The 16,165-nt window shown below is 46.9% G+C and overlaps 1 protein-coding gene and 1 pseudogene across 2 annotated transcripts in view; both read left to right on the forward strand.

Annotated features, from left to right (window-relative positions):
- Positions 1-13,727, forward strand: part of tsc1b (TSC complex subunit 1b) — a 57,925-nt gene extending 44,198 nt beyond the window's left edge. Inside the window, 7 exon segments of the mRNA XM_083638352.1 lie at positions 3,144-3,326; positions 3,495-3,605; positions 5,640-5,762; positions 9,230-9,417; positions 11,006-11,182; positions 13,070-13,244; positions 13,246-13,727. Coding sequence (XP_083494478.1) covers positions 3,144-3,326; positions 3,495-3,605; positions 5,640-5,762; positions 9,230-9,417; positions 11,006-11,182; positions 13,070-13,244; positions 13,246-13,605 — 1,317 coding nt within the window. The 3' untranslated portion in view covers positions 13,606-13,727.
- Positions 13,609-14,230, forward strand: LOC310778703 (annotated as a pseudogene). The gene has a single exon. The product of its transcript is annotated as an uncharacterized misc_RNA (transcript).
- The last annotated feature ends 1,935 nt before the right edge of the window (positions 14,231-16,165 follow it).

The raw sequence follows: 16,165 nt of genomic DNA on the forward strand, positions 1-16,165 counted from the left end.
AAACAGTCTAAACAGTCTAACTGATTAACTTTCAACTGGTTCTGAAACAGTCTAAACAGTCTAACTGATTAACTTTCAACTGGTCCCGAAACAGTCTAAACAGTCTAACTGATTAACTTTCAACTGGTTATGAAACAGTCTAAACAGTCTAACTGATTAACTTTCAACTGGTTCTGAAACAGTCTAAACAGTCTAACTGATTAACTTTCAACTGGTTCTGAAACAGTCTAAACAGTCTAACTGATTAACTTTCAACTGATTCTGAAACAGTCTAAACAGTCTAACTGATTAACTTTCAACTGGTTCTGAAACAGTCTAAACAGTCTAACTGATTAACTTTCAACTGGTTATGAAACAGTCTAAACAGTCTAACTGATTAACTTTCAACTGGTTATGAAACAGTCTAAACAGTCTAACTGATTAACTTTCAACTGGTTCTGAAACAGTCTAAACAGTCTAACTGATTAACTTTCAACTGGTTCTGAAACAGTCTAAACAGTCTAACTGATTAACTTTCAACTGGTTCTGAAACAGTCTAAACAGTCTAACTGATTAACTTTCAACTGGTTATGAAACAGTCTAAACAGTCTAACTGATTAACTTTCAACTGGTTCTGAAACAGTCTAAACAGTCTAACTGATTAACTTTCAACTGGTTCTGAAACAGTCTAAACAGTCTAACTGATTAACTTTCAACTGGTTCTGAAACAGTCTAAACAGTCTAACTGATTAACTTTCAACTGGTTCTGAAACAGTCTAAACAGTCTAACTGATTAACTTTCAACTGGTTCTGAAACAGTCTAAACAGTCTAACTGATTAACTTTCAACTGGTCCCGAAACAGTCTAAACAGTCTAACTGATTAACTTTCAACTGGTTATGAAACAGTCTAAACAGTCTAACTGATTAACTTTCAACTGGTTCTGAAACAGTCTAAACAGTCTAACTGATTAACTTTCAACTGGTTCTGAAACAGTCTAAACAGTCTAACTGATTAACTTTCAACTGGTTCTGAAACAGTCTAAACAGTCTAACTGATTAACTTTCAACTGGTTCTGAAACAGTCTAAACAGTCTAACTGATTAACTTTCAACTGGTTATGAAACAGTCTAAACAGTCTAACTGATTAACTTTCAACTGGTTATGAAACAGTCTAAACAGTCTAACTGATTAACTTTCAACTGGTTCTGAAACAGTCTAAACAGTCTAACTGATTAACTTTCAACTGGTCCCGAAACAGTCTAAACAGTCTAACTGATTAACTTTCAACTGGTTCGGAAACAGTCTAAACAGTCTAACTGATTAACTTTCAACTGGTTATGAAACAGTCTAAACAGTCTAACTGATTAACTTTCAACTGGTTCTGAAACAGTCTAAACAGTCTAACTGATTAACTTTCAACTGGTTCTGAAACAGTCTAAACAGTCTAACTGATTAACTTTCAACTGGTTCTGAAACAGTCTAAACAGTCTAACTGATTAACTTTCAACTGGTTCTGAAACAGTCTAAACAGTCTAACTGATTAACTTTCAACTGGTTCTGAAACAGTCTAAACAGTCTAACTGATTAACTTTCAACTGGTTCTGAAACAGTCTAAACAGTCTAACTGATTAACTTTCAACTGGTTCTGAAACAGTCTAAACAGTCTAACTGATTAACTTTCAACTGGTTCTGAAACAGTCTAAACAGTCTAACTGATTAACTTTCAACTGGTTCTGAAACAGTCTAAACAGTCTAAACAGTCTAACTGATTAACTTTCAACTGGTTCTGAAACAGTCTAAACAGTCTAAACAGTCTAACTGATTAACTTTCAACTGGTTCTGAAACAGTCTAAACAGTCTAAACAGTCTAACTGATTAACTTTCAACTGGTTCTGAAACAGTCTAAACAGTCTAAACAGTCTAACTGATTAACTTTCAACTGGTTCTGAAACAGTCTAAACAGTCTAACTGATTAACTTTCAACTGGTTCTGAAACAGTCTAAACAGTCTAACTGATTAACTTTCAACTGGTTCTGAAACAGTCTAAACAGTCTAAACAGTCTAACTGATTAACTTTCAACTGGTTCTGAAACAGTCTAAACAGTCTAAACAGTCTAACTGATTAACTTTCAACTGGTTCTGAAACAGTCTAAACAGTCTAAACAGTCTAACTGATTAACTTTCAACTGGTTCTGAAACAGTCTAAACAGTCTAAACAGTCTAACTGATTAACTTTCAACTGGTTCTGAAACAGTCTAAACAGTCTAACTGATGCCTCACATCTTACCTACATCAGCAAAGAGACCATCAGCGAAGAGATGGGCAGGTATTTGTTTTTCTAAATGTGACCAGGTCCAGACAGCGGGACTTCCTGTGTTCACGTTCGTGTGAAACTAGTTGTAGTTTTTGTGTGTGTGTGTGTGTGTGTGTGTGTGTGTGTGTGTGTGTGTGTGTGTGTGTGTGTGTGTGTGTGTGTGTGTGTGTGTGTGTGTGTGTGTGTGTGTGTGTGTGTGTGTGTGCACGCGCACCTACGTGCGCATGACCCACACTGTATCCTACACCCAGCTGCAGCCTGCAGCTATTACAAAGGACTTTATATACTGTAAGCAGCATGCGCACCTGGTGGACCTGGTCTCAGACACTTTCTTCACATCCAAACCAAACTCATTAAATATCAGCCCACTTTAAGATACTGTATATATATATATATATATATATATATATATATATATATATATATATATATATATATATATATATATATATATATATTATATACAACTGTATAACTGCATTTGCTAGATTAAGCTATATTTGTGCTATCATACTTTGTCCTGTGTCTAGAAGCACATGCATCCAGTATCTGGTTTTATCAGACTGTAACCTTCCAAAAGATGTGTCTCTTTCATAGTTAACTTGCCCTACCTGTGGATCCAAATGAAAGTATTTAAATGTATGTCTGTGTCCGACCGTGCAGAAGGACCAGCTGAGCCCACAGAGTGTGGACATAGTGTCTGTGAGGGAGAGTCTTAGTATTTGTGTGTGTGTGTGTGTGTGTGTGTGTGTGTGTGTGTGTGTGTGTGTGTGTGTGTGTGTGTGTGTGTGTGTGTGTGTGTGTGTGTGTGTGTGCGTGCGTTGCGTGCGTGCGTGCGTGTCCATGCAGAAAGACCAGCTGGTTCTACAGAGTGTGGACATGGTGTCTGTGAGGGAGAGTCTGGCAGTGGAGCAGCAGCGCTGCAGGCAGCTATGGGAGGACCGGGAGACCCTGGTGACCAGGCTGCACAGCCAGGTCAGGCAGCTGCAGCAGGGCAGGGACGACTACTACACCAAGAACCAGGAGCTGCAGGTACGCACGCACGCACGCACTCACACACACGCATGCACACACACGCACGCACACACACGCATGCACACGCACGCATGCACACACACACACACACACACACACACGCATGCACACACACACTGACAGGAACAGGAACATTCGCTCAGCTGTTGTGTGTTTCCTCTGCAGAGCAAGTTGCAGGAATGCCAGAAGAAGATGGATGAGCTGGAGGCGGAGCTTCAGAGGGCCAACAACAAAGTGTGTCACACTGGTCACCTCCTCAACCAGATGACCATCAAGGTAAAGACATGTTCACGTCCTGACCTGATCTATCGTGAGATTTTAACATTTTCAATGATAACTGTATCGTGGTGTCATAGTTTTTCTGCTGATGTCATTTGAAAAGTGTTATTTAAGTACAAGAACCCTGTAGCAATGCTTGTGTTTTTTTTGCCGGGTCGTTCAATCAATAGTAGTTACTTAGAAATGTTGTTTATTTAAAGGTGTACTTCACCAAAAAACAATGCTGATTTATTTTGCACGTGATCTCACACATATCCAAAAACTGTAAAACCGTTTTGCAGATATTCATATTAAGAGTTGACTTGAGTTAAGTTGAGCACAACTGACGTCATCAGAAGGCACTGAATCATTGTGTCGTATTATTTACAAGCAACTGCAGATAACGAGATGAGAGTGCTTCACTTTCAGCAACGTGACAATGTAAAGTGTGTAGAATGTAAATATAAAAAGATTGTTGACCTCCAGCCTTTCTAGCTCATCCAGTCGAAACACTATGATGGCAAATCCAAACTATTATTTTTGTATTATATGTGTTATTTATTCAGTGTATTTTTATTCTGGTACCATGATCCACTACTAGACTAATACCTTCTATCTTACCACCAAAACAATGGTGGCGTGGGTTTTGTGGTTGGAGAAATCATCCTGGAATTGGAAGGCCAGGACAGTGTGTCTCTCTCTCTCTCTCTCTTTCTCTCTCTCTGTCTCTCTCTCTCTTTCTCTCTCTCTCTCTCTAGTCTCTCTCGCTCTCGCTCTCTCTGTCTCTCTCTCTCTCTTTCTCTCTCGCTCTCTCTGTCTCTCTCTCTGTCTCCCTCTCTCTCTCTCTCTCTCTCTGTCTCTCTCTCTCTGTCTCTCTGTCTCTCTTGTTCTGTTTGGGTCAGCCACACGGGGATTCTGGGTGTGTTTTCTGCGCCCCGGGTTCTGTCTGATGACCTGTCTGTCTGTTGCACTCCTCCACCCAGACAAAGGGAAGTCTTGAAAAACAAGCACCCGTCCTTTCAGGAAATGGCATTTTGAATCAGACTGTTTATATCATTGGCTTCAGGCACTCATTCATCATGGTATTTAGAGCATGAGTACATTCTCATGTGATGTAATAAAGGAACAGTTCACCTCAAAATTAATACTCTTCCATTGTCTGAAATAGGTTTAAAAGCCCAAACCAATTAAAAATGCTCCATATAAACACCTCAATCAGCTTAAACAGGCCCAAACCGGTTGATTGTAGAGAGGGGTAGTTTAAAGTTAAACTCCAAAGTGGAGATTTGAGATCCCCACATTAGCTGACGACTCGACTCGCTAGTCTTCCTGAGGTCCAAGACGACAATGTACATTATGACATAATGTCTGGCATAATTCATGCTTTAGATGTCATGATGTCATGATGACAGTATGAATTTATTTTTCACTGCGAGAAAGCGTACTTGAAGAAGTGTGTGAGAAGTGTCACTTGCGTCTCACGGTTAATGCGAGAGTTGGCAGACCTGTCAAGTTGTTGTTCATCACTTTTGCGCATGTCAGCTGTTGGGTGCATGCTGTGCGTGCGTGTCAACACCAGATCCTATTAAATCACCTCATGTAAAACGGTTGACCTAAAATCTTCAAAGCGATTGATTTCAATCGGATTGAGGAAAAAGTGTGCATGTAAACGCAGCTATTGTCATTGAGCTTTGATGTATTCCATCATATCGTGGTTGTATCAAATGGTGAACCTCATATAGTCGTATATCGAGTCGTATCATCGTGAGATAAGCATATCGTCCCATTCCTAATTGGAGGAAATGTTGGAAATGTTGCATCATCCCGCATGTATTTTCACATTGCAAAGGACTTTCATTTTGTTCATTTGAAAAGACAGTACTTCAGTGTCCTACAGTGCTGCCTAAACAGTTTGCTGCAACATCATCTTCAATGAGTGATTCTTTGCCCGCTCGTTATTGATCCTCTCACAAATGGTTGTGACAGCTTTGATTTGTCGCTCGGTTGCTGTGTTGCCCTCCGTCCTCATTGGTTGTCTTGTGTGTCCTTCAGCTGAGCAACAGTGAGAGCACCCAGCAGCAGATGAGCTTCCTGAACAAGCAGCTGCTGCTCCTGGGGGAGGCCCATAAGCTGTCCATGCAGGAGCTGCACCACGCAGGCCCCGACAATACAAAGGTAGGGGACAAATAAGTGTGTGTGTGTGTGTGTGTGTGTGTGTGTGTGTGTGTGTGAGTGTGTGTGTGTGTGTGTGTGTGTGTGTGTGTGTGTGTTGTGTGCAGCTATGCGTGTGACAGATGCAGAGGGCTGTGGAGAAGACATACTGAGGTGAAAAAAGGGACACTAATTGGGTTTGTTGGGCGTCTAGTAAAACTCTCCCACTGAAGCATCGTTAGTTTAGCTTGTAAGAAGTGTAATAATGAAGCATCGTTAGTTTAGCTTGTAAGAAGTGTAATAATGAAGCATCGTTAGTTTAGCTTGTAAGAAGTGTAATAATAAAACTCTCCCACTGAAGCATCGCTAGCTTAGCTTGTAAGAAGTGTAATAATCGATTAGTTTATGTGCCCTCTTCAATAACTCCACCAGGATTTGTCTTGTTTGACACATTGGTGCTGGTATAGAGAGAGAGGGCTTGACGGCTTGATGGACGACACTGACTTTTTGGCTCATTGGTCACCTTACCCAACATCTCATCAATGCATTAGTACCTAAATCATTCCTGTGCGTCCAATAGATCGCTCTTTCCGGTGCATCTCTCTACTGATCCACCGCCGATGTGTGGCACCCACCCGGGTGATGTGTAGCATCCACCCGGGTGATGTGTGGCACCCACCCGGGTGATGTGTGGCACCCACCCGGGTGATGTGTGGCATCCACCCGGGTGATGTGTGGCACCCACCCGGGTGATGTGTGGCACCCACCCGGGTGATGTGTGGCATCCACCCGGGTGATGTGTGGCACCCACCCGGGTGATGTGTGGCACCCACCCGGGTGATGTGTGGCACCCACCCGGGTGATGTGTGGCATCCACCCGGGTGATGTGTAGCATCCACCCGGGTGATGTGTGGCACCCACCCGGGTGATGTGTGGCACCCACCCGGGTGATGTGTGGCACCCACCCGGGTGATGTGTGGCATCCACCCGGGTGATGTGTGGCATCCACCCGGGTGATGTGTGGCATCCACCCGGGTGATGTGTAGCATCCACCCGGGTGATGTGTGGCACCCACCCGGGTGATGTGTGGCACCCACCCGGGTGATGTGTGGCACCCACCCAGGTGATGTGTGGCATCCACCCGGGTGATGTGTGGCACCCACCCGGGTGATGTGTGGCATCCACCCGGGTGATGTGTGGCACCCACCCGGGTGATGTGTGGCATCCACCCGGGTGATGTGTGGCACCCACCCGGGTGATGTGTGGCATCCACCCGGGTGATGTGTGGCACCCACCCGGGTGATGTGTGGCATCCACCTGGGTGATGTGTGGCATCTACCCGGGTGATGTGTGGCACCCACCCGGGTGATGTGTGGCACCCACCCAGGTGATGTGTGGCATCCACCTGGGTGATGTGTGGCATCTACCCGGGTGATGTGTGGCACCCACCCAGGTGATGTGTGGCATCCACCTGGGTGATGTGTGGAACCCACCCAGGTGATGTGTGGCACCCACCCGGGTGATGTGTGGCATCCACCCGGGTGATGTGTGGAACCCACCCGGGTGATGTGTGGCATCCACCCGGGTGATGTGTGGAACCCACCCAGGTGATGTGTGGCATCCACCTGGGTGATGTGTGGCACCCACCCAGGTGATGTGTGGCATCCACCCGGGTGATGTGTGGCACCCACCTGGGTGGATGCCGGGTGATGTGTGGCATCCACCTGGGTGATGACTGGTGATGCACGGCAGCCACTTTGCGCAAAGAAAGCTCACCACACATCAGCTGTCACGCTGGAGAGTCGAGGACTGAAAGTGCCAATTAGATATCGAAGGATGAGTTGGCGGCCATGATGACAGGAAGGCCTGTGTGTGAATTTAGCCAGGGCACCGGGGTTACAACACCCCCCAGGGCACTGGGGTTATAACACCCCCCAGGGCACCGGGGTTATAACACCCCCCAGGGCACCGGGGTTACAACACCCCCCAGGGCACCGGGGTTATAACACCCCCCAGGGCACCGGGGTTCCCCCAGGGCACCGGGGTTACAACACCCCCCAGGGCACCGGGGTTACAACACCCCCCAGGGCACCGGGGTTATAACACCCCCCAGGGCACTGGGGTTATAACACCCCCCAGGGCACCGGGGTTATAACACCCCCCAGGGCACTGGGGTTATAACACCCCCCAGGGCACTGGGGTTATAACACCCCCCAGGGCACTGGGGTTATAACACCCCCCAGGGCACTGGGGTTATAACACCCCCCAGGGCACTGGGGTTATAACACCCCCCAGGGCACTGGGGTTATAACACCCCCCAGGGCACTGGGGTTACAACACCCCCCAGGGCACTGGGGTTATAACACCCCCCAGAGCACCGGGGTTATAACACCCCCCAGGGCACCGGGGTTACAACACCCCCCAGGGCACCGGGGTTATAACACCCCCCAGGGCACCGGGGTTATAACACCCCCCAGGGCACTGGGGTTATAACACCCCCCAGGGCACCGGGGTTATAACACCCCCCAGGGCACCGGGGTTATAACACCCCCCAGGGCACTGGGGTTATAACACCCCCCAGGGCACTGGGGTTATAACACCCCCCAGGGCACTGGGGTTATAACACCCCCCAGGGCACTGGGGTTATAACACCCCCCAGGGCACTGGGGTTATAACACCCCCCAGGGCACTGGGGTTATAACACCCCCCAGGGCACTGGGGTTACAACACCCCCCAGGGCACTGGGGTTATAACACCCCCCAGAGCACCGGGGTTATAACACCCCCCAGGGCACCGGGGTTACAACACCCCCCAGGGCACCGGGGTTATAACACCCCCCAGGGCACTGGGGTTATAACACCCCCAGGGCACCGGGGTTATAACACCCCCCAGGGCACCGGGGTTATAACACCCCCCAGGGCACTGGGGTTATAACACCCCCAGGGCACCGGGGTTACACCCAAAGTGCTTTACATATCTGTGTGTGTGTGTGTGTGTGTTGGGGGGGGGGGGGGGGGGGGTGCTTGACTCATCCACCACCGATGTCTAGCTCCCACCTGGATGATGCAACGCTCACCACACATCAGCTGTCACGGTGGAGAGATGAGGACTGAAGGTGCCAATTAGATAGAATTAGATGATTGAAGGAAGGCCTGTGTGGGAATTTAGGAGAGTGAAAAAAAGTGATCCGCACACCTTTGGAGCTCCTGTTTGAGGGTTTTCATTAGCGTGACGTTTCAAGCCACACAGGCTCTTCTTCCTCAAAGCGTCTGAGGAAGAGCCTCCTCTCTCCACCCACTGCCGGAGAACGAGGGGGAGAGAAAGAGAACGATCACAATCTAAGAATGTATACTCTTGAGTACATTTTAAATGAGCTACTTTTGACTTGTATGTACTGTAAGTAGATTGTTACACCAGTACTTTTACTTCTACTTAAGTCAAATGTCAGCAAAGCAACAGTATGCTCTGGACCCTCCTGTGTTGTGTCTCAGGAGGCCCAGATGCTGCAGGCGTCCTACGCCAAGGAGGTGGCGACGCTGAGGCAGAACCTGCTGCTTCAGGGCCAGAAGGTGGAGGCGGCGCAGCAGAGAGTCGGCGAGCTGGAGACCCATCTCTCCAAGAAGGAACACCTCATCGCCGAGCAGAAGAAGTTCCTCGAGGACGTCAAATGCCAGGCCAAGTGAGTGTCCGCTGGTCAAGGTTTAGTCTCGGCTCCCGGACTATTGGAGATCTCCACCTGGCGCCGACCAATCGTCTGGGAACTTCTACTTCCTACATAGTGAAACAAACTGGAGATACAGCGAATCATGTAACACAGAGGGAACTTTTCAACACTAGAAAGGCTGCGCCGCCTCGCCCGCCCTGCAGCTCGCCCGCAGCTCGGCTGCTGTGTGGCCTCACCTGCTCTATTGGTATGCGCAGCGCACAGTTGCTCAACTTCGCTGTCATCACTGATGACATCACAATTGCTCGAGTGACCATCACTGATCACTCATGGAGTGCTCGAGTGACATCACTCAGCGCACAATTCCTCAACTTCGCATCACTGATGATGTGAGTGATGATGTCATAGACACTGTGACATCATCAGTGACATCATCATTACTGACCAAAATCATCACAAATCTCACAATGTGTGACCAAAATCGAAGACAGACAGAGCCCACATACTCAATGATGATGATGATTGAAAATGGATGTCCCAAGCAACATTACATGATTTGATTACATGATTTTACCCGTTGACAAGAACACGACCTCTGCATGACCTCTGCATGACCTCTGCATGACCTCTGCATGTCACCGCCCCTTTTTTTTTTTACTCTAATTGTTTCTACCCAGTTTTAATAACGGAAGCTGGGATGAAAGTTCTGTCTCTAGTTGAGCGACGCGGGATATGAAACGAAAAGTAAAACGGCTAAACTGAGCAGTAGATTGTCAAGAAGACCGATTTTTACGATTTTATGATATCCTTGTCTATTTTGACTGTATTTTACTGCCTTTTACTGTACTTTGCTTTTAACAGGTGCTTTTAATAACATCTAGGGACAGGCATTGCAAATTAGCCTTGGCTATAAATGCTGGGATACATGTCATCAGACGTTGACAAATGTTTATGTTGTGTATCTGTCCCTATTTAAATAAATAAATGAAAATAAAAATGAATAAGAACTTGATTAAGTTCCTAGGAAGTCATCTGTCCTAGAGATAATACGCTGTTCCTGGTTTTATAGCAGCAGTAGACAAATGAAGCTGCTAACCATGCAGTTGGTCTCTCTAAAGCACTGTTAATAACAGTTAATATCACCAGTTTAGACGAGATGACAGTAGACTTGATGGAGAAATGGTTTCCACAGCAGCAGCTCCAGCCTAAAGACAGAGCTTAGTGCTCTAGACATCACATGCTGCATCTGTATTCATAGAGGCAGGTACAAAGTGTGCAGTGCGCCATCTAATTTTGGAAGTCAGTCACCTGTTTCTGTGCCTGCATGTGCAATTAGTCTCTCTCTCTCTCTCTCTCTCTCTCTCTCTCTCTCTCTCTCTCTCTCTCTCTCTCTCTCTCTCTCTCTCTCTCTCACACACACTCACACACACACACACACACACACACACACAAACTTTCTCATTTCCCTTTTTGTATTTTCTTTCTTCTCTCCCTCTGCTTTTTTCCCTTCGTCCCCCCTCTCGCTCTCTCTCCCTCTCTCCCCCTCTCTCTCTCTCCTTCTCCCCCCCCCTCTCTCTCTCTCTCTCCCTCTCCCCCTCTACAGGGCTGAGCTGCAGGCATCAGAGAGCAGGCACCAGGCCCAGAGGAGAGTCACCCAGCTCCTGCAGACGGAGCTCTTACAGCTCTATAGCAGAGTGGAGATGGAGGCTCCTGCCTCCAGCACCATCAGCAGCTCACCACAAGGGGGCAGAGCTGATCCACGCACTCCTACTGAGTCCAGGTGAGGCAATGCTCCAAAGGATTATATCATTTCTTTCTTTTCAAGATGGTCCAAAAGTTTTTATGCTTTCCAGACATTAAACTTCTGCGATTCAGGGATCGTCATATTCTGTGGGAGATGTTGCAACACATTCTCACTCCCAACTCCCAACGTCAACATACCACATACAACATATCGGTCAGGCCCATTTTTGAACACACTGGGTACCCACACTGGTACACACTGTACTACCTACTGGGTACCCTTTTTAACACACTAACACACTGGGTGGGTACCCCTTTTAACACACTGGGTACCCTTTTTAACACACTGGGTACCCTTTTTAACACACTGGGTACACCTTTAACACACTGGATAACCCTTTTTCCTCATTTTACAACATGCCGGGGGCGTCAGTATGTTGACGAGTTAGGACTGAGCACGGGTTGTTTAATTAGGTCCCAAACGTTGGTTAATGGTTAAATTTAGGCAATTTTGGTTAGAAGTTACAAGTTTGGTTAAAGGAGAATTTCATTTTTTTACACCACGGTCCTTATTTCCAGCTTAAAATATGATCTTTTACTCACCCAAATAACTTTGGTTTCATTTGCATGTCCACAGAACATTTTGAGCTCGGAGTAGCATCCTCAAACAGGCTATAACGGGCGCAAACGGGGCAAGGTGCATGCGCTCTGTAAATAACACATCTTCTGTCACATCGCGGTTCATTATGGCAGTATCTATATGCCAAGCTACGCTGCTAAGCTAACAACAACATACTGTAACAGACGAGTCAACTCTGACCTGCCCCAGATGTGCTTCAGAAGAAGCAGTGAGAAGCGCTTCTGTTAGAGAAACCACAGAAGAAGAACATAAGCACTGTAAGCCCATCCGGGGCAGGTCAGAGTTGACTCGTCTGTTACAGTATGTTGTTGTTAGCTTAGCAGCCTAGCTTGGCATATAGATATGATCTGATGTCAAGATTATGGACGATTCAATTCAATTGGCGCTCGTGTGGAATAAGGCCACATATCAACAACAAACAGCAGCGGGAGATAAACTGGGAGGTGTTATCTATGTGACGGACACTCGGACAGCAAACAGAGCAGGCTGTCAGCAGTCGGGAGCACAAGAGGTTAGTTAGATCGCTAATTCATGTTCTCATAATTATATAACAACCACAATGAACCGCGATGTGACAGAAAATGTGTTATTTACAGAGCGCATGCACCTTGCCCCGTTTGCGCCCGTTATAGCCTGTTTGAGGATGCTACTCCGAGCTCAAAATGTTCTGTGGACATGCGAATGAAACCAAAGTTATTTGGGTGAGTAAAAGATCATATTTTAAGCTGGAAATAAGGACCGTGGTGTAAAAAACCGAAATTCTCCTTAAGGTGAGGGGTATGGTAAGGTTTAGGCAAATAAAACAACTTGTGTTGTGGTTATGGTTAGGCAACTAAAACAACATTTTTAAGGTTAAGGCTGAAATATACTTCCGCGTCCGCCTCGACTTGGAGCCTTGCCGGCGGCGGCTGGTCCTATATACTCGAACGTCAGCTTGACGAGGGGTCGCAGGGGGAGGAGTCCCCAGCAAAATGAGTCAATTGTGTGATTTCACTAGGATTTAAATGACTAGAAGTTAGTCCAAGGAGAGAATGTAGTGCAGATACTTGGTAATATCTTTCCCTTTCTCCTGTTATCTCCCCATCTACATTATATTCTAAGAGAATGGGTTGGTGCTAGTTTTCTGATTATGATTCTGAATCAAACATTAATAAACCTGTAATGGAAAGTGCTGCAGATTTTTTTGACTGTTGTTTTCATCATAAGAATGATTCATGTTTTCTCCTCCACAGTGATGTCATAATGCCAGACGGACCAATCAAAACCATGTTTTCTCCTCCACAGTGTCATAATGCCAGACGGACCAATCAAAACCAACGCCAATGAGGAGGTGGACTTTAGCCCACCGCACGAGGCCCCCCGGGGCAACGGCAGCACTTTATCGCCAGGGCAACCGAAGGCGACCAACTCTTCCAAGACTGCAGCCAACTCCATCAATGGCAGCCAGGACCTCGCCACGACCTCTGCTGGTGGAGCCCTGCTTCTCCTGTCCACACGCCCCCCTACCGCCCCCCTCCCACACACGCCCCTCACTGTGGGCTCCTACCCCCAGCCTCACTGTGGGCTCCTACCCCAGCCTCACTGTGGGCTCCTACCCCAGCCTCACTGTGGGCTCCTACCCCAGCCTCACTGTGGGCTCCTACCCCAGCGCCAAGAGCTTTCTGGGCATGCGGGCACGCGAGCTGTTCCGCACCAAGAGTGAGAGCCAGTGTGACGAAGAGGAGCAACCGCAGCCTCCGCGCCTGGCTGGGCTCGCCCACAGCTTGAAGACTGACTTGTGCGTTGAGCCACCCGGCCCGGGACACAGCGCCCACCGTTAGCCCCCGCCCCTGGCCCGGGACATAGTGCCGCCGTTAGCCCCGCCCCTGGACACAAAGGCGCCTCCGTTAGCCCCGCCCCCGGCCACTACACCCCTGTTAGCACCGCCCCGGGACACAGAGGCGCCTCCGTTAGCCCCGCCCCCCGGCCTGGGACATAACGCCCCTGTTAGCCCCGCCCCTGTCCCGCCCCTCACCCCCCTCCCCGCCCCTGTCGCCCAGGGGAGCCCTCTCACTGTGTCCTCCAAGGAGACGCCCTCTGAAAGCAAGCTGCAGCGCGCCTCCAGCCAGGAGAGCCCCAGGAGGAAGGCCGGGGCCGGGCCGGCCAGAGGGAGGCTGCAGGCCGGCCAGGCGCGGGCCCCGGCAGCAGCACCTAAAGATCATGGACTACAACGAAACACATCATGAGCACAGCTAGAGACATGGAAGGAGGAGAGACTGAAGTTTAAGGAGGAAAAGCTACAAGCATAAATCAGCAAAAGAGAAAAAACACGTCAAACAACTCTTTTGAATTCACTGTTATTTTTGTTCCATTCCTTTGAGTGGACAACAGGATTTGCCCCTTTTTTCCATTGATTCATTCCCCTGAACAGTAGAGAGAGAGAGAGAGAGAGAGAGAGAGAGAGAGAGAGAGAGAGAGAGAGAGAGAGAGAGAGAGAGAGAGAGAGAGAGAGAGAGAGAGAGAGAGAGAGAGAGAGAGAGAGAGAGAGAGAGAGAGAGAGAGAGAGAGAGAGAGAGAGAGAGAGAGAGAGAGAGAGAGAGAGAGAGAGAGAGAGAGAGAGAGAGAGAGAGAGAGAGAGAGAGAGAGAGAGAGAGAGAGAGAGAGAGAGAGAGAGAGAGAGAGAGAGAGAGAGAGAGAGAGAGAGAGAGAGACCTGGTCTTGGAACAAAGATGCTCAGACACCCATGATGGCATGTGAGTCTAGCAATCAATGTCATGATCCTTTGAAGTAAACCATAACGAGGCACCCTGAGTCAAGTTTGTAGAGTTAAAAATGAACATGTAAAAGCTAAAACCACAAATCTGCACACTTTCGACAAGCTTGAAACAAGGACAACAGAATGAGAGCGATTACGTTTGCGATGATCGTTTGCCTCGACACCGAATCCCTGGTGAGCGCCTGTACAAGTGTTACATGGAAGTAGTGCTGTGCAGTATGAAATGACGTTTTAAAAAACGACTCTAAGCCTACCGACATTTCCATTCAACAAAAGGTCAATTGACTTTTTTTGTCCTGAAGTAAGATATGTGTTGGAGAGAGAATGTGTTTGTCTGCAAATGTTCCGATATTTGCGAGCGTGTACGTTATGGAAGCATGTCGGTCCTTGTTTTTCCGCAAAGATGCAATAAGGAAAATGTACGAAATTTAGAAACGAATGAAATTTTATGAATTTTTTAGTAACTAGTAGTTTCTGTCGTACCTTTATCTTTTATTTATTCAACCATTATTTATCCATGTACCAGATACCTGCTTGATCAATGAAGGGTGCTCACAATTGTATATCCTAAATTTGAATCAGACACGGCAAGTGACTTTGAGTCACGACACGAGCGCTAGCTACACTAAGAAGCTGTTTTTTATTCAAGTCTTACATCTCGATATTTAGAAAGTGCCAAGCAAACCGTGTGACACACGCTGACTGAAGATCTCAAAACAGAAGTGTGGTGGAATAGCGTGATCCTCTCACGCGCTACGTCCTGCCGGTGAACTCCTCACTGTCGGGTGAAAAGAAGCGGCTGGCAACTGCACATGTATCAGTGGAAGCATGTGCTACTCTACGGCTCTGCCCAGATCAGCAGAGGGGGTGGAGCAACAACCATGAAACAGGAATTGGCTAAGCACAATTGGGGAGAAAGTGTGAGAAGAAATGAAAAAACAAAAAAAAACGATAAAAAAAAAGTCTCGTCCAGCCGGTTTTACCCTCCCTTTCCACAGGTCTCTCGCCGACACAGAATACGGAGTTACCTCATTTCTCTACTTTAAGTATTACAAGTAAACTCCTGTTTTGAAAGTAGACTTCAAATCCTGTTGTCCACCAGGAACTCCTGCTGTCATTTCCTTCTGCCTCGCTATCTAAAGCATGTTCAACAATCCACTTTAAAACGCCAACCATAGTAACTACAGCAAACCAAGACAGAAGGTACAATCAGCACAAACTGAACGCAGAGTTGAAAAGCAGGACTCTGCTTTCCAGCTGGAGGATTTGGGACAAAATGGCAAAAAAAAGGAAGTTCTTAAAGCAGTTGCTTGTGTTTAACTGTGAACAATAAAGATCGTCTTCAATGTTTTGCACTACAAAGCTGCGTGTTGTTCTTTGTAGACGCCGTGTGTCTTGTGGTTCTGTGTAACAAACCATCTGGTGGGTCAGGTTAGAACATCCAGATGACATCACAGAATATTTATAAATCCAAACTATAAATTACTTTCCAAAACAATTTTGAAACGTGCAATTAAGAAAAAAGTAATCAAAACCAGTCTTTAAAATAGGTGACGCATAAAACCAACAACAATCCAAAAGTCAGTACACATCACTGACAATAAATAATAATATCGTTCTACTGC

The sequence above is a fragment of the Poromitra crassiceps genome (genome assembly GCF_964638095.1).
Source record: "Poromitra crassiceps genome assembly, chromosome: 6".
In the NCBI taxonomy this organism is placed as follows: domain Eukaryota; kingdom Metazoa; phylum Chordata; class Actinopteri; order Beryciformes; family Melamphaidae; genus Poromitra; species Poromitra crassiceps.